This window comes from Rhipicephalus sanguineus, chromosome 1 (assembly GCF_013339695.2).
Source record: "Rhipicephalus sanguineus isolate Rsan-2018 chromosome 1, BIME_Rsan_1.4, whole genome shotgun sequence".
Taxonomy (NCBI): Eukaryota; Metazoa; Arthropoda; class Arachnida; order Ixodida; family Ixodidae; genus Rhipicephalus; species Rhipicephalus sanguineus.
Window position 1 is genome coordinate 320,358,158 of NC_051176.1, and position 18,792 is coordinate 320,376,949.

The 18,792-nt window shown below is 47.4% G+C and overlaps 1 protein-coding gene across 4 annotated transcripts in view; it reads left to right on the top strand.

The window, feature by feature from the left end:
• LOC119379486 (nucleolysin TIAR) overlaps nt 1–18,792 on the top strand; it is a 320,162-nt gene that overhangs the window by 170,082 nt on the left and 131,288 nt on the right. For all 4 annotated transcript variants that reach the window (XM_037648786.2, XM_037648785.2, XM_037648787.2 and 1 more), the window contains one exon: nt 13,978–14,053. In XM_037648786.2, coding sequence (XP_037504714.1) covers nt 13,978–14,053 — 76 coding nt within the window. The remainder of the gene's footprint in view (nt 1–13,977; nt 14,054–18,792) is intronic.

Sequence of the window (18,792 nt, forward strand, 5' to 3'; positions counted from 1 at the left end):
TATCTTTTCGTTCACTTTACTTTCTTCACATTTACATCATAATTACTACAAAATAACATCCCCTAGGCTTTCCTTGGCTTTTTTGTCTGTTCTAATTAATGTTGTGTCTAGCAAAGAAAAATGAGCCCTTAAAATTGCCCTTCCTTCGAAACTATGACAGGGCACCAGTGTTGTCGAGTTGCCACTCTGGAATTGGAATGACTCCAGAATCATTCCACATTTTCGCGACTCCGGAATGGAATGGGGACAACGCTTGGAGGAATAGAATGGGAATGGAATTAAGTGCCTTTTGCACGGAATGGAATGGGAATGGAATTACGTCTTGTTCCGGAAATAAAGCACGTTTTTTTCTACGTGCTGTTTTGCAAACTTCAAACATTAGTTAGTCAGAGGCTCGAACTTAACAATTTAACAACAAGACATTGCATACCTGCGCACAGGCGAACATAGAAAGTTCTCCTCACCCCATCCATGCTTGCAAGGCGCGCCTGACAAGCGTGAGTGCTGATGAGCAGTGCGGCCCCGTGTTCCGTATTCGATGCAAGGGCACAAGGCACCCGAGCGGTGCACTGTTCCAACTAATACAGTCGAACCCGGGTATATCGAACTCGCCAAAAAACGTTTATTAGTTCGATATATGGCATAATTCGATATAGGCCCGCTATAGGATTTTGACACAAAGGCACATAACAATAAGAAAAGTACTTTATTAATATGGTGGCTTACTTGCGTGCCCTACTTTGGAACAAAATAGTCCTGGATTTTCTTGTGTGTCAACGACTTCGCTGCCTGCGACAGCACGCACGCCTCCACGTTGTCCGAGTCGGAGCAGCTGAGGCCGCAACCTTCCACATTCACGCAATAGCGCCGGACCAACGCAAGTGCACTAATCACTTCGGAGGACGTAGGCAATGGGCCATCGTCAATTTCCTTATTGCTGTGGCTTTGGCTCGTGGTCGGCACGACGTCTGCAACGTAGTCCTCATCTTGTAGCTCACCCATGATGGCGACATCATAGTCCGCACTGACGAACTCGTCGAATGTCGATCCGTCGATAGCTCCCGGGAACTCTGCCAGCTTGCTCCAAACTTCGGCGGAAACACCTGCGGTGTCTTCAGTGCTGTCATCGGAATTTGGGGTGTCATCACCAGGCATGCGGAAGCCGGCATGCCTAAAGCAGTTCTGGATCGTCTCCTTCGTGACATCTGCCCACGATCTACCCAACATAGAAAGAGCTCCGAGCAAGTCGATCTCAAGCTCCCTGCCGACACGAAGGTTCTGCAGCAGCCTCTCCACCAGGTGCTTCCGATAGCCGGCTTTCAGTGCGCGTATAATGCCTTGATCCAGTGGTTGCAGTACAGACGTAGTGTTTGGGGGCAAAAAACGCAGCTCGATGTTGCTGAAGGTCGTACTGCAGTGGTGCGACGAACAGTTGTCCACGAGCAGGCACACCTTGCGATTTTCGCCTACCAAATCATCATTCCACGACGATAGCCACCTGCCGAAAATCTCCCCGGTCATCCACGCTTTTGAGTTTGCTCGGTAGGTAACTGGAAGCGACAGCGCATTTCGAAAACGCCGCGGTGCCGTGCTTTTCCCGATAACCAGAGGTCGAAGCTTTTTCGATCCGTCTAAATTAGCTGCCAACAGCACCGACACACGAGCTTTGTTTGCCTTGCCGCCGCAAGTCTTGTCGCCACGACACGCAAGTGTCTTGTTTGGCAACATTTGCCAAAATAGAGCGGTTTCATCCGCATTGAAGATATCTTGGGCTTGATATCTTGCTGCGATATCTCGCCAGTTTTCCTCGAGCCATTTGTCTACGCTGTCCAGGTCCGCCGCTCTGCTTTCACCTGTAACAGCTTTGCCAACGATGTCGTGCCGTTCTTTGAACCGTTGGAGCCAGCCTGAACCGCCTTGGAAATCGTTCCTGCCAAGCAGGAAAGCAAGGTCCTTGGCTTTCTGCTCGATCATAGGGCCGGACACCGGGATGTTTCGCGACCGAACGTCCAGAAACCATTTGTAAACGGCCGCTTCAACATCTTCGTACACAGCAGTGCGCACACGTCGGGCGCCACGGGCACCTGGCCTTTTGTCCGACTTGACCCTGATGTCTGCCTTGTTCTTCAGGATAGTACTGAAGGTGCTCCTTGGAATTTTGTACGCGGCGGCGACGTCGGACTTCTTTTCACCGCGCTCGACTCGATTTATGATTTCGAGTTTCGCGGCGAACGGCAAATTCTGCCTCTTTGCACAAGCCATGACGACAGCGCGCCAATAAAGTTCACAGAGCACCAACAGGCAACACCACCAGCACGGACCACGCTGAATGAGGACTCGAGGAAAACAGGCAGCAGCAGGCACACAAGCATAAAGAAAGAAAAAATGGCGCTCACTTCTACCGCCTCCGCGCCTCGGAGAAAGCACGACGGCCTCTGATTGGCTGTAAGCGCTGCGAGCGGGCCAGGATCATTTCTTGCAGGGGGGTGTTCGCCTGTGCACAACCGGGTCCAAACCACTTTTTCTAGGGTGGCGCCGGCAGTTTTCCCCGCAATCGCGAGGGAAAGCAAACTTGCTGGGGCACTTTTGAGTCACATGGAGTTTAATATATCGGTTGTCGTTGCTATTTTCGTTCGATGTAACAGTAACTTTTGCTATATATTCTCAATGTAAATTTACCATGTTTAGAAATTGTTCGATATACGGGATAATTTGATATAAACGGGTTGGATATAGTCGGGCTCGACTGTATACATGTGTGTGTGTGTGTGTAAAGAGCTACATCTTCCCTGAATTTCACGTGATGTTTTATATTCATAGAGATTGTTAGACGATAGACGATTTGCTTTTCAAAACTGTTTGTTTTCAATCAAGGAAGAATCTGCTCAAACAGATGGTGCAGGCTGGGCCGTCCTATACTGCCACAACACAGCAGTGTTTATTAACACTGTTTCGGAAATATTACCGCGAAGTTTAAAAAGTACAGCCACATTTAACCTGTACTTCATCTGAACATTCCATCTGCAAACTTCACAGTCTCAGTTTGGTGTTGTGAATACGATGAGTATGAACAATCTGCTATGACTGTACACCTTAAATTCTCACTTATTAAACAAAACATGTGGCTGACAAAGGAAGGTACTTCGCAGAAGTTTTCAGGATCATCCGAATGCCAGTTTCTTTACTCTTAGAGCCCTCTAAATAAAGTCTTTCTAAAGAAGAAGACCAAGTTCAGTCGATTAATATTTACGGAAACCTCATTGAACCGGTTGTGTATAGTTATAAGATAATAAATGACTGCGAATTTATATACTTGGTGTGGTTCCTTGCGCTCCTATTTTTCCCTGCTTGGGTGGGGGGTGGACGGGAAAGCGGTGAAGTGGCCCCTTTACTCCTCCCCTCTGGCCCCTCCAAATAGGAAGCCTAAGTGTGTAAGCTCAAATTTTCTTTTGAAAGAATGTGGGAGATTATAACGTTAAACCGCATCCTTCAGTATAGGTCGTTAGCTGTTAATGATTGGTCGAAATTTTCTGGGTCACGCTCACAGCACCTGCTCGTAACTCGACGAAACAAATGACGCGCAAGTGATCCACCACGTAATTATCACTTACGCTTGACTGCGTAAAGAAAAAATAATAATAAACTATTTTCAATACGGTGTATTATTGGTCATTGGTTCTTTGTGCCATAATTCCGTGAAAAATTTTCGGTGAGCCATAAATCGCCTGCTTGTTAGGCGACGCCACGAGTATACGAAAACTCGCGGCGTTAAAATGAAGTTTGCACAATAGGCAGCGCATCACTGTCCTGAACATTATCTTTTCTGTTCGGAACAGCCACAGTGTGTCTGCCTGAACGTAATTCAAGAAGGCTGCCCCCCAATCACATTGGCAGCGGCTGCTTATAGCATCGGCCGAGATGGATTCATATGTGTATAATAGATACTTTCAGTAGTTGCATAACGATGTTGAGCTGTTCTTGTGCGTATACAGCTTTCTGTGAATTCATCGTTGCTGCCAGAGAGGTAGAGAGAGAAATAAACCTTATTAGGAACATACACAATCCTATACTGATTATCTCCCTCGTGAGGTAGATCAAGTTTCGGGCCAAACTTGAAAGCTGAGCTTCTCAATGTGCTCGACTCCACAGCCTTGTTAAAAGCCACCGCAACCGCTGCAGGCTACCATATGTTAAGCAAGGTGAAACTTGGTTCATCGGAGACTAAAGTGGGAATCTTTTCTAGCTCTCCTGCATCGGCACAACTGAAATACTCGACACTTCTGCACGCTCATCAACTCACAGCAGCTTGGATATGGAGCAGTGGCAATGCTAATCGTTTTCAAAGGAACTAAATTTCGTGAAAAAAAAGGGAGCGTTTGATCGGGCTATAAAGCGTTCACAGGTTCCCGCCCGCATTTGCGTCGCCGATTACATAAATTTCAGTCCTGGCAGAACAAAATGAAATCATGACAGATTGCTGTAATGTTATAGAACCCCAGCTGAGCGTTAGCCTCCTCTGCAATGCTCGAACGCCTATTCCACGCGAAAGCGTGGAGTAGGCAGATTGCGCCGCAGACAGCCTACAGTGCGTGGTCATGACACACAGAGGAAAGTTGTAACAGCTAAATCGGAGGGCAAATTTTATAACACGTGACGTTATTGCTGCGTTGAAGTAAAATTTTGCTTGACTTGTTAGTTTCCCAGTGTGCAGCCGACAGTGACCACTGTCGAAAGTGGGGGGGGCTGCGCCCCCCTACCATTTCTCAGTGGGGGGGGGGGGGGGGGCTAGCACCCCCCTTGCCCCGCCGGTAAATACGCCTATGTCATGAATGCATAGCCAGCAGGTTAGGCTATTGCATACCTGCCAAGTCTCCCGGATTGCCGTGGAGACTCCCGGATTTTGAACGTTTCTCCCGGTTGTACGGGTCATAGAGAAATCTCCCGGAAATCCAGTTTTGCCCCGCGCGTCCAGTGCTTTGTCTGGCCACATGAGCAAAGTTGTCTGGCCACGTAGAAGAAAGGATTCTTCTTCTTCTTTTTAACGATGGTAGAAAGGTTCAACTCAGTTCCATTGCGCATGAAGTAGCTGTGCACTTTGCGCCGCAGTCCAGCACTTAAAAGGGTAGCCGATGTCTGTCTAGATAGCGCGTTCGCCAGCGCTCGCGACCGTCCTCGTCTCAACGGCGCCCCTTATGGTCCCTTGCCCGACAAAATAACTGGTAAGCAAGCGACGACAGGCCTCGCACGCGGAGCGATGTTATCGCATGTGCCCTTCGCGCGACGGTGACGCCGGGTCGTTTCATCTCTGCTTCAACCGCGTTCGTCCCTAGCGCTAGCGCGCGTTTACTCGCACGTGAAACAGACGATGCGTAAGCGATGTTATCGGTTTGGACTCTGTACAGATCAGCGGCGACCGCAAAATCCCGCTGACAGTAGGCAGTTTTAGAATTGCATACGCTAAGTTAGCGTTAGCGTTTGCGGCCCGCTATTTCCGTCACTTATACCGGGAGCCCGCAAGCGCTTAGCGTAGGACGCATGCGCAGGCGCAGTTGCGCTAAAAGCCAGCGCAAAGCTTTGCGTACGCTGTTCTAAAACTGCCTAATGTACATATAATTGCTATCGCAGTACCCCCCCCCCCCCCCCCCGTTCTGTAAATCTCCCGGATTCCGTTTCTCCAAACTCGGCAGGTATGCTATTGTGCCGAGGATTCCAGGCATTGCTTGGTTGCTCACCTTTGTACTCAGGTGACTGTAGAAGCGTTTTTGAAGTAAACAAAGAACATGACCTTGCCTCCTCATATTTTTGAGGCTTGTATGACAATACCTAGAAACCTGCATTCTGGAAACCACGCAGTGAGGTGGTGAGTGCATGGCAGTGTATGTGTGTTTGACTATTTCATGTGACGCCAGTTCAGCGATAGAGTTAGCAGTCAAACAATCGAAACTTTGAAAATAGTGAGCGCCCCCTGGCGTACACTTTGCAAACATCTGTAAGTTGGCTTTCCAGAAAGAATATTTTCCTACAAAACTCTTCTTTCCCTGACTGCTTTTCTCCCTCTGAACGTGTTCACCCCTCCACATTCCAGCGCGGGCTCAGCACCAAGGCTTTTGAAAACATACTGCAGGAATGTCACGCCTCATTGTAAGTTCCCTCTTGCACTTAGAGAAAGGGGGAAACGAAAGAAAGGAAAGACAGGAATTAGTGGTGAATGGAAAAAAAAAAGTTGTTTGTCTGCCCTTCTGGTAGAGGCGCTCCTGGGGAAGCATTGCTCTGCAACTATTTTGCAAGTTGTCACTTCTAGCGAGTCTTGTTGCCCCGACTGCAGCGAAAAGCGCAGATGGCTGCGCGAGCTCTGGAGCTCCTAGCTGCGCGCAACAAACCAAATGTCACGTGTCCCGATGCAAGTTTTGAAACGCATGATTTTCAGTAGGTTGTCTTGTCGTCAAAATATATATTGAATTTACTAGCGTAATAATTACAGTCGCGTAATGGTAACACATCGGCTTTCGTCATTTTTGTTTAGAATGATCATCGTACCCTTGAAAATCACTGATGTGACGCAGTGCGCGGCAAACGATAGCAGAAATAAAGCTTGGACAGCGCGAAATAGACAACACGTGCACAATTTACGCTCCATGAACTAGTAACCTCTACAAAACTAAATTTAGCAAATAATCTGTTATGCAGATCGTGTGGTATCTTATTTTATAGGCACCCCTCACTGACCAAAGCGCTCGACGTAGCTTTTATTTACCGTCTCATAATCGGCGGCCATAAGCGTGTCCCTCCTGTGGACCTTTTCAACGAAGGCTTTTTGAGGCGCTTCTGAATGTAGGGACATATGTATGAGGTAAAGCGGCACATGCGCGACACCCTCAATGTATTTACACTCGAACCAAAACTGGTGACAGCAGAGACATCTCTAATTGCTATGCACGTGTGCATGGTCCGGGCTGTTCCACCCAATGTCAATCTTTCTCGAGATGTCCCTGCACAAACGAACGGTCTTCTTCGCTTTTTTAAGTGCGAATGCACTTTATAAGCGACCCTGAATCCGCCGTCCCATAGCAACGGCGCGAGGTGTGGAGAGGAGCGTCTGTAGCAACGGCGCAGCGACGTCACGCCCCACGTGACTGCGCGCGCTCCGCCCTCCGCTCCGTGGCTGCGCGCGCCCCGCGCATTGCCTGTGGTGATGAAGGCCGGCGGCGAGACGCCGAACGAAAGCGTGCGAAGCGAGCCGAGCACCCCGAAGCCGATCTGGCGCGGGGACGCGCGATGCGTGAGCGAGCGCGGGCCCTCGAATTCGATCGGCCGGACGCGCGCTTCAAGCGAGGCTTCCTGGACCGCAGCTTCGGATATAGCTGCGCGGTGTGCGATCGACTGTGGTTCGACAACAACCTGAGCCCCATCTCGGGCGTGCGCAACGCCGCCAACAAGTTGAACGCGTTGCGGGTTCTTTGGAACGAGTTCGGAAGAGAGATCATCATCATCAGTAAAAGTGCTTTGCACTTAAAAACGGCCAGACCTCCGTGGGTCGGCTGGCGCGTGCTCTCTCGCTGCCGTCTCCTTCGCTCGGCTCTGCAGTTTAGTCGCGCGCGCCCCCTCATAGCATCACCCCGTGCTTCGCACTTCCTCATACTCCCCTTCGGGGAAATGCGGGCTTTTTTAGAGAGCCAGAGAGAAATAGTTGGTTCAGAAACCCAATCACTATTTCTATCAACCCTTTCAGCAGCATGGCTCAGCGCCTAACCACTCTATTGTAAATAGTGCTACCTTTGCACGAGAGAGAGGGGGCACCTCTTTTCTGGACAGGGGGGGGCGTCAGGCACATTTGAAACATCCCAAAGAAGGCAACAGCTGCACCCCTGAAAAGAAGGGCCTGCACAGGCTCTTGCATGCTACGACGGCAGAGAGTGCATTTTCCACCGTTTTTTCCAAACGTGACTTAGTGGCGTCTTCTGGTGGCTCAAGAAGAAAGCACTCTCAAGATGGCGACCGTGAAACCACCACCTTAACCTAGTCGTGCCCTTGTGCTACCAGCGCTTTTTAGAATGAGCGTGCTTTCTACGTGTTAGTGCAAGGGGTGCAAGTCATGTGTTGATATATGTGAAACAATGCCCGGAAAAAGCAAATTTCAGACTACGTGGCTCCAGCATGACTACTACAAGCACTGGATTGCACCTGACAGAGTGCAAGCTTTGCGGCAAAACCTTTGATGTGACTGCATGGGTGAATCCACTTGAAAAAGTCACATGAAAAGTGCCAAGCGTATTGGCGCAATGAAGATGGGGGCAAGGGGAGTGTTGAAAAGCTACCTGATGCCTGTTGCGACAGAGCAGTGCGCTACAGCATCTTGGTTGCAGTCGCCAAGCTTAAATGATGCTTCTAAAGCGCACGACACTGACGCAGAAATTCTTTGGACTTTGAAAGTCGTGACATCCCACTTCTCGTACCGGTCGATTTGTATTGTGACATGTATTTTTCTTTGTGCAATAAATGTCAGACCTTTTCAGAGCACTGTTTCAAGATCTTCGACATGGGAAAAAAAATTTTCCCCTCGAAGAGGTCCTTGAAAATCCTCCTATAGGGTGCTGGAAGTCCTTGTGTATGCTTGAATTTTCTCCTCTGAAACCTGTACGAACCCTGTAGTCCATTCATCCTACAAGCCAGCCAATCAGCCCAGTGCTGTCAAGCGCGGTTGCCCTCCCCACATGATCTTGCCACCTGTGGTCTGCACACAGAGGAAGAAATTGTGGAGCAAGTGTTATCGCAACCTGGCATTTCAAGCAATGATGAAGACAAGAGCAGTGATGACCAACTGCCGATCGCGAGAGGGCTTGTGTTTAGTGGGACTGTACTTTATCCCATAAAACAAACGAACATAACACAAAAATCTATGCAGTCAGTACTGTACACAGAATTAGCCTGTTCTCCTATATGGTAACAATAAATTGCAATTTGAACTTTACGCATTCTAGCTGCATTGGCCTCACAGTTGCTGCCGTAATCAAATGTCCTTACTCGCTCATCCGGCTCGGCACCCGAGTCAGCTCCTAGTAGCGTTGTGTCTGTCGCCGCCTCTCCCGACGGAATCCTGTCGTCTTTGAAGATCTGCATAGCTGCTGGAGGTTAGCCCTGTTCTCACGCACGGCTACTGCTCCCAAGTGACGCCTGATCAAAGTTCCTAGTTAGAGGTAGGTCGCGGGCCACGAGTTTTCTCCCTGCCAATTGGGTGCGAGCCTGTGTCATGCACACCATCCAGTATTTTTCCACTCCACTGCACACCATCAAGTACTTTTCCCTTCTGATCACAGCCCATCACTGCTTCTTCGTTGTCTGGCACGTGTCTCATTTCTTTTAGTCATTACACAACAGCAGCTGAAACGATGCATACCCTCTATATTCTGTGGTATGCCATGACATCCGAGTCTATGCGTGAGAACATGTCAGCCCAATTCAGCTTTGAAAATTCTGTGCTTGCCGACCTCCTGGAAAAAGAGATACAAGAGCTCCTTCTACCGAAATAGTTGTTCTGTGCATACACCGTGGTTTGGAAACTGAATTTGCTAGTTTTTTGGTGATAAAGAGTTTCAGGTGATACAAATACCCCCCCCCCCCTGAATTCGTATCGCTGAGATTCTATTTAGTGACAAAAAGTGTGCCATGAACCTTTATTATGGGGTGATTGATTACCAATCTGCCACTTTGAGGATGCTAGATCCTGTCCACCATGTAAGTATTTGCCCTGTCTACACGTGCAGGAAAGCAACAGCTGCTCCATTTGGGCTAACTTCAGCAAGAAATAAAGGGCGTGTTGGCCACCTGCAGCTTGGATATCATCATCCAGTCCAGTCCAGTTGCGTAGAAAAGGCATAGGCATGCTTTGTATTGGGCATCCAAAAGAAGTCTTTTTTTTCTGCTGTTCGCAACGCTGCTTAACATGGGCGCTTGACAATCTTAGCGGAAGCTCCGCGTGATAAACTGACATGCTTGCCAACTCTCCCGATTTGCCTGGGAGATGTCTGGATTTTGAGCAAGCCTCCCGATTGTATGAGCATAGCAGTAAATCTGAAAAACAGCCATAACCCCACCACGAAAGAAAATAAATGGCAGAGGTTCTAAAATTTTCTCACCTTGTTTTATCATGTGCGGCACTCTTTTTAATCACTTTCATTGCAGTACACTGGTGTCATACGGAACAGTATACTAAACTTGCGAAGGGGCGATTAGCTCACACCGGACACAGCACACTTTGTTCATTTGCACATGCATGCACTCGCCGTGTAATTACGAGTAATATAGTCCAAGAGGCTCCACCCGAATGACCGAAGCATGGCAGCCAATCACCTCCGCAACTGAAGAAATAGTCCTGCCTATTGACATCTAAAAAGTTTACTAGCGATCATTCACAGCTGTCTATGGCTTTGCTGCGGCTCTGAGAAACAATAAGAACATACATCAGGCCTGGAATTTACAATTAATTCTCAAACTCAGCTAGAAATCACTCCTCCTTCACTCGACAAATGATGCGATAAACCCAAAGTCCATGGCTATTGGCTCATTCGAGCATGGTGAGCTGCATGCTTACCGCGGCGTGCCACCACATGCACACTCTGGCGTTCACACTGGCCACATGTTCAAGGGAAAAAAAGAAGTACTCGAGGTCATGATATTCTTCTTGCCCCCTGGTCATCCACCGCTGCCTAGCTTTCAGCGTGCTTGCTGGCACAAGAGGAAAGGACAAATCTCTCCGCTCGTACTTGACGGATTCTAAAACTTTTTGCGGCACTCAATTTGTGGGGCAAAGAACCAGTCACTTTCTGAGGCAAAGAACTCTTAAAAATAAAACCCTTAGATGATTACTTGAAAAGTTGTTGCAGAGCCCCTTTAAGACTCTTTCTTTCTCTCTCTCTCTCTCTCTCTCTCTTTTACTGCTGAGATGATTTTGAGAAACAGAGCTATACATGACCAGGTGGCTCTTGGTTAGAGGTCACACCCCCTGATATGTTACGGCTCATCACACCACTAATTTGCATTTGCATTGTACAAGTACCATTTATATTGGAACACAGTGAAAATGATGAGTAGAAAGCGTTTCTTTGCTTTGATCCCGAGGATCGGAGTACTACGTCAGCCAGCAAGCAGTGAAAGGTGTGGCCGCTGCTTTAACACATTAATGAAGCACGTGCGCGATTTTTTCAGACACGGGGAGCCATTGCAGTTGATGAAAGGATGGTGAAATCTAAGGCAAGATTGGGAATCGCGCAATACATGTTTCTGATCAGGTGGCAAATGGGGGCTACAAATTATGGGTTTTAGCTGAATCTAAAGCTGGGCACACTTTGCAGTTCTCAGATTACACACGCAAGCAGGAGACATTGGAACATCCTGGATTGGCTTTTGATGTCAGTAAACTCGGTATTACATATTTGGAACAAGGATACAAAATTTACATTATTTTCATACCTCCAAGCACCTTTTCGAACATCTGCAGTAGAAAATGTTGCCACGTGAAACTGGGAGAAAAGATCGTCGAGGCTTCCCTGTCGACCTGAAGGAACCAAAATGGAAAAAAAATAAGCTCAGCAAGGTGAAATTCATTCTGTCACTTGTTGTTTCTTCAGTGGAAGGACTGCAAGGCTGCAAGTCTGATGAGCACCATTCCCACAGCGAATGAACATGTGTTCACAAAGAAACATCAGTAAGTGGGAAACAGATGGACTGAGTACAAAACAGGGATGCTGTGGGTGGACGAGTCTGACCAGGTAATTGGCACTTACAATGCCCTTCGTGCGTGCTGGTGGAAGGCATTTTTTTTTTTTCCAAGAGGGTGCAACATTTAGGCTAGTTGGTGTTGCATAGTTTGAAGTGAACGACGACAGGTTAGTTTGTGCTTTCTTCGTCCTTGTGTTACGCACTGTCATTCATTTCAAACTCTTTTTCCATTGTATCTACATAGCTTGTGTAAATCACTTCATGCTGTTTCTCATTTGAATAGCTTCGCGATATTCCTGAACTCAATTTGAGTTCTTGATTCGACCGGCTTTCTTCTCGAGAAACGCTCGTCAAAGAAATTTTGAATCGTGACGATGATCAACCTGTCGGTATTTATCTGCTGTCCGACTGGATTCAACAAAAGCCTCATAAGGTTGAGGGCCGAAGAAATCGTAAGTTGTGCTATGAGAACAAAAAAAAAAGCTAAAAATTGTTTTTTGCCGCACTTGCAATGCCCATCTTTGTTTCACAAAAGCTTGAAACTGTTTCTGCTGTTGCATATGCGTCATCAATACTGAGGCCGGAGGCCACTAAAAATATACCTTTTTACCTTGAGGGCTCAGATTTGCAGCAATTGCGCCTGAGTTGGTACTGTTTTCCAGTTTCGTTTTATTCTAAATGTAGTGAGAGGCAATTGTACATTCTCTTTTTTCCTCCACTTTCAGAATCAAGAAATGTGCTTACTTTGTATTTTACAACATTGGAAAGTCACGTCAGTGAGCTACATTATGATACATTTCATTTTACACTGCAATGTTCCCGACAAAAAAAAATTAAGGTGGATGTGATGATCTATTCTTTAGACTCAATATACGACACACTTATGGCTCACACAATTACGTGTTTACTGGGTGTGAACATCCCGCTTGTGGTTGATGTTGGGAAGCACTGACCATACTTCATGTCCTTCTGCAGTGTCTAGAGGTAGAGCCTGAAAGCACCCCATTATAAAGTTTTGTAACCCAAGCTGCTTTAGTGCTTGAATGGTCAATAGTAATTGGCGCTTTTCGGAGCCCACATCCTCAAGGGGCTCAGATCAACTATAGTTTCGTTGACGCCTGATCAGTTCCTCTGGGCTGTTTGCCCAGGAATCTGCCATTAGAGGCCTGAGGAGGCATTTCATTCACTCACAACATAAGACAGACTTATTCTTTGCGATTACTATCATGTCTGCATATGCACAGCTTAAATTTTCCATTCAGCATGTTCTCTGTATTTGACTTTCTGTAAATCATACATATGCCGAAACGGAAAATGCTTTCGGAATCGAGCCCCGCCTGTGAACTTTCTTTTCCCTTTTTTTTTTTGCATTTATATCTCGCAGTACTTTCTTCGTATGGTTCAGTCGTATCCAATTTCTGCAAGCGGTGTCATGTAGCCCAGTAGTTATGGCACACTCTCTCTCGGAGCGAGGCGGGGTGGGTTCAAATCCAGCTCTGACATATTTTGTTCTATTCATTTAATCCTGGGAGTTTAATGCTGGCGGACACGAAGAAATCCCGCCAGCGGGTCACATAAAGCTTTGCTGTCGAAAATTGCTTGACGTGATTGGCCCTCTGTTTTCTTCTCAGATTGCTGCATTTACCAACCACTCCTGTTTAATTTCAGCCTGTGTCTAGAAGGCTCAAGGAAAATGTAAATGTTCAAAAATGATGACTGCTTTTTACAACGAAAAAGACTGGTAGTGATCGAACAATGGTGTTGAATATATTGGAAAAAATCTCCATGGCTGAACCTTGGGATGACATAATGGCAGAAACCTAGTCAATGTAAACATAGTTCTTTATTACTTCTGAAAATGGCCATGCATTATTTGGAAACTATCCGAAAAAATAAATTTGCATTGCTTCTGGTTCTACTGATTCACATTGTGTTCGGCCTCCAAACTTACTTTTATGACCTCTTCACCTGTTAGCGTTTTCTTTGTGTACTTGCCGTTAAACTTTTAGCTCTGCATTGCCAAAAGAGCCTTTTTGAGGCAAGTTGGCAAGTTGTATTCAAGATAGTTTCTTAAAATTCCACGCTAGTCAAAGATAACTTAAAATGTGCATAAAGAGACTGTTGGCATTTGCTTTGATCCACATGCCAAATATTCTGGTATTGTTCCACTTGGGTTCTGCCAGACCCTGTTGTAATTTTATTGTGTTCAGGTTTGGTTATACAAGTATTGTGGCTTTTTTTTTTTTTTTTTTCACTTTGCAGTGATTGCCGGGTGGTGCGTGACCCACAGACACTCAAGTCCAAAGGTTATGGCTTTGTGTCTTTTGTCAAGAAAGCGGTTAGTATCTTTCCTTCAGCAGATACAACAGGTTGGATAAGTGCACCATTTGGTATTGCATATAGAATGCCAATTGGCATATAGACCTAGTTGGTATTGCAACTTGGAGCACATATAAAAAGATACAGAACGGAAAAGGCATGAGCACACCACAAACACTTGTGTGTGTATACCTTCTTTGTCCTGCGTCTTTCTATTTGAACTCCAGTGATTCCACTCCTGCGCCAACAGCGCCAAAGTGCGCCAAATTGTATTTACTGCGCCATCCTGATAATATCGACGAAATTTGTGCCAAACTGCGCCAAAGTCTCGGGCTTGGGGGCGTCTATCACCGGCAATCGCACCGCCGGCGCGTCAGAACATGTGCAGCTCGATCTTGGGGCTGCCAATGAAGTCGCAATCATGGACCAAGAATTATTCCGCTGAATAAATAGCGCTCGCGCGTGCGTTCCGAGTAAGCCACGATGCCATGCACGGTGCCGACGCAGCTTCTGTTCTGTAAGTCGGCTCGACAGCAAAACGTGCTCTTCGCAGAGGCTCGACGTCTAGGCCTATCGGTAGCGAGAAAGTGCGACGGCGATTCATCGGCGGACGTCGTCTGTTCCAGAAACGCTGCTGATAGCTCGTTTCAAGCGTCGCACGGCACGTAAGGAAAGCAATGTTCAGTAATAACTACATGCGTGCCGCTAAAATGCCTGTCACTTCTGTTTCCGGACATCGCGGAATGAAATCTGGGAACGCTCGCAGTAGATATATGGGAGAATATCGAATTTTAATTGCTTAGCGTTTATGGAAGAGCACGCGAACGGTTGAAACGCGTTGACACTTTTCCTCAGATATACTTTATCCATGGACCTTCATCCAGAACAGCTTTTTCGTAATTCTTTCCGCCAGCACGTCCGAGTTTGTAATCACTCTGCGGTAAATATCCCCTAAAAGGCCCTGCCCTTTCGAGCTCACGTGCTAGGGTTCCAATTCGAATTTTTTGCTTGCTTTTTAAAAATGTCATCTCATTAATAAAAGCATATATCCTGGTCGGAGCAGCCGCAAATGCGCAGCTGTCAGTAGCGGGCCCGTCGCTGACGGCCCACAGTGAAGCGGCTACGCCATGTTACACGTCCGCCCCTTTCGGGGGTCAATAGCTAACGTTTAAAAAAACTCAGTTTCGCTTAAGAGCGAAGCAAGTGAATGCGATACCAAAAAATTGTATTGCTAAACGAAGTAAGGCTAGCAGTTAACTCTTTTGGATCCGATATCGCGTAACTCAACAAAACGCTGGTTTAAGGGAATATGGTGCCTCCAGGAACCGAAGCGTTTTCTTGCTCTGAGTTCTCTAAACGTGAAGTAAGCGTTGAGAGCACAGCAAGTTTACGAGCCGTCTCCTGATGCCTCGAGATAGCGAGCGCGCAAGCGACTGCGCCCTTCGAACGATGCGCCCCCCGCCCCCCCTTCCGCTCCCCTGGCGTCCCGCCATGCTCCTTACGAAAGGCGGGCGCGGCGTTTCCTCTCTGTTTGATGAGCAATCGACGGCAGGCGCGCACGCGGGAAGATGTTATCTCATGTGCTGTCCGTGCGACGGAGACTGACGGCCGGCTGGTTTAATCTCCGCTTCAGTCGCGTTCGTCGCCAGCGCTCGCGAGCTTTTACCCGCGGCTAGAATGCGCGTGGTGATGTTATTAATTTGGACTTTATACGGAAAATTACGGCAACGGCGACGGCAAAAATCCGCCGAGAGTGTCCATATAATTGCTATCGCAATAAAAATTTTTAAAAAGTTGAGGAGCCATTTCACTCTTGAAGTGGATGATAAGCGAAGCTGTTTCGCGCATGGCACACAGGTGACATGGTGGAGGACAGTTTGGTATGTAGGGCCAGGCTGTTAACGTTCAAGACGCAATATTAATGCGAAAGCCTTAGATGCTTTATCAAACACGAAAATTGACCGTCGGCGGCGTCAGTCGATTGATGTTAAAAATAATCATCATGTGATGGCGTCATCATTGCGTTATAGATCGTCAAAACTTGTGACGTCATCATGGCGTAATATATCGTCATGTCACGTGATGACGCCATCACGTGACATCGTCACTTTACACTGCTTCCGTGATCGGTGCGCTGATCATGGAGCTAGCGCAAAACCAGCTGAGGTGCAGAAAGCTTGCAGAGAGAGAGGGGGAGGATCAACCCATCGATCGAGAAGAAAAAGAACCTGGCTTTCGCCTTGGGGTTGTCTTAGGGGAATGCATCAGGGACAGTGTGGCTCTTTGGCATTGAGGCACTGCTGTACATCACGGCGTTTGTCTACCATGTCTGCTCATAACCACATAGATGTATTTAGAGTGTTATTTCGTAAAGTGCAATTATCTTGATCCGATGTTTTGTTTATTTGCTAGTGTCGAAAATAATCGCCGAAGAGGTTAATCCAGAACACTCAACTGCATGAGCCCTTATTTTTTCATTAGCGAGTGAAATAGGGAGTTCTCCTGAGCATAGGCGTGCGCAGGGTTCCCCATCAGGGGGGGGCGAAGGTTCATCGCAGCGCCCCCCCCCCCCCACCCTACTAAGTCAATGTATGGGGCAGATTTGTTGCCCCCCCCCCTCTTAGGTGACTAGAAGGGTCAATGTACGGGGCAGATTTTGCGCCCCCCCCTCTTAGGTGATTAGGAGGAGGGGCTCCCCCCCCCCCTGTGCGCACGCCTATGCTTCTGAGATGAATTTTTCCATGAGATTTGCAATGAATCGAAATTCTAGCCTTCATAAGAGTCCCATAATAATACTAAGTGCTTGAATGTTAATGCAAAATTATCTGCTCCAAAGTGCTCCAAGATGAAAACTTTGCTGCTCCAAAGTGCTCCAAGATGAAAATTTTGCTGCTCCAAAGTGCTCCAAAACGGAAATTTTGCTGCTCCAAAAATTGCTCCAAATCAGAAGTCCTCGGTAGCATCACTGGAACTCTAAGCTTTAGAGCGCAGCTCTTACATGCCCGTTCCTGCGTTGAGTGGCGTCGGCATTGTCGTAACCGGCAGAGCAAATGAGGATGAAAGAAAACGAACGCGGAGCGCAGCGCGGTGTGAAAGTTGGCAGTAGCGAGGAGAGCGCGAAGAGGAGGGAACAATGGCAAGACTAAATGGTTCGCGGCGCCACGGTAGTGCGTGCCATCGTGCGGTCGCCAATAATATCATCTATAAGGTATGCAGCGAGAGTGTCCACCAACACCATAAATGGAAATAAAGCGCTGCATGAACGGAGACGTATGTGGCAGCTGAGTGGAACGTGCCCACGCGCATCCTTCGACGGTTGATGTGAAATGGGCTGCACGAAATTGTCTGCACCAGTCATGCTACTCACGGCATTCTCTTCTTAATGTAAACCTAAACAGCTGCGCTCAGAATTCGCATTAGGCAGTGTCATAATCATTGGTGATATTTTTTATGAATCACCAGTTATGTTTCAGCCATTATCTGTACAGTCAACCACAAAAGTTTACGGACCACGCGAGCGCATGGCCAAGAATTTATTCGTGACACTTCCTCTATGTCAGCGGCGATCGACAGCAGCGCGGCACTCAGGACGCATCCCTCCCTTAAAGGGGCCCTGCAACACTTCTTCAACATGGTCAGAAAACGCTGCCAATCGGTAGTCCTGAGGACACGCGAGTCAAGTAATATAGCACAGAACATGGCCTGGAATTTACAAATAATTCTCAAAGTCAGCTAGAAATTGTTCCCTCTCGACAAATGATGACATAAGCCCAAATGACTGTGCCTTAAACCCAAAGTCTGTGGCCATTGGCTGATTTGAGCATCGTAAGCTACACAGTTACTGTGACCGCTGCGGGATGCCGCCACGTGGCCACATGCATGTGCTATCTCACTGAAAGTAAGCCATACGTTCGAAGAAAAAAAAAAAAGACGTGCTCAAGGTCGTGATGCGGGCTGACAAAGGGATGCATCTTGCCCCCTGTTATCCCCCTCCCTGCATAGCTTTCAGCGTGCAACAAATCTCTGCAACTCTGCTCGTACGTGACAGATTCTAAAAATGATTGCGGCAGTGGATTCGCGAGGCACCGATTACTTGGAGCAGTGTTACAGGGCCCCTTTAATCAAAGGGTGGCTCAGTGGGCACAAATATTTTCCACCTTTCTCAACACAATGCACTCTTCGGCAGCCGTCGCTACGAGCTTCCCTCTTGAGAACAATTTATCAGCGTAACTGTTATCAGTCGCAGTCTTTCCCAAAAAGTGACATCTCTCAAATAACTGCAATTCTGCCGCCGAAGTAGAATTGTGCCGGGCATACTACAGAGAAACACTTTGCGTGAAAACAACAAGCAATGCAGTGTGTGGCAGTAGAAAACTGACATGCCAGTGAATAACGAGAATACCCATTTCCGGCCCAGCGCTTTAGTCGAAGGTAGTAGGCTTACCGCTCTGTGGTATGGACAGGCAATGTAGCACGTGCTGACAAAGTCCGTAAACTTTTGTTGTGTGTATATGCATGACTTTTGCATGTGTCAGATTCTCCTGAATGCTCAGTAGTGTTGCCACATACAGGGGGGGAGACAGCTGCACATATTGTGCATATTTGATACGATTCCGTTCTGCCAAACTTCCCCGAAACAGCCTCAAAAGCATGAATTTTATGCCTTATGCCCAAGTCAGCTTCAGTGGGGAAAAAAGGCCGTTTTGACATGATTATCCTAGCAGCGCCAGGGATAACAAAAATAATACCCCTGTCACA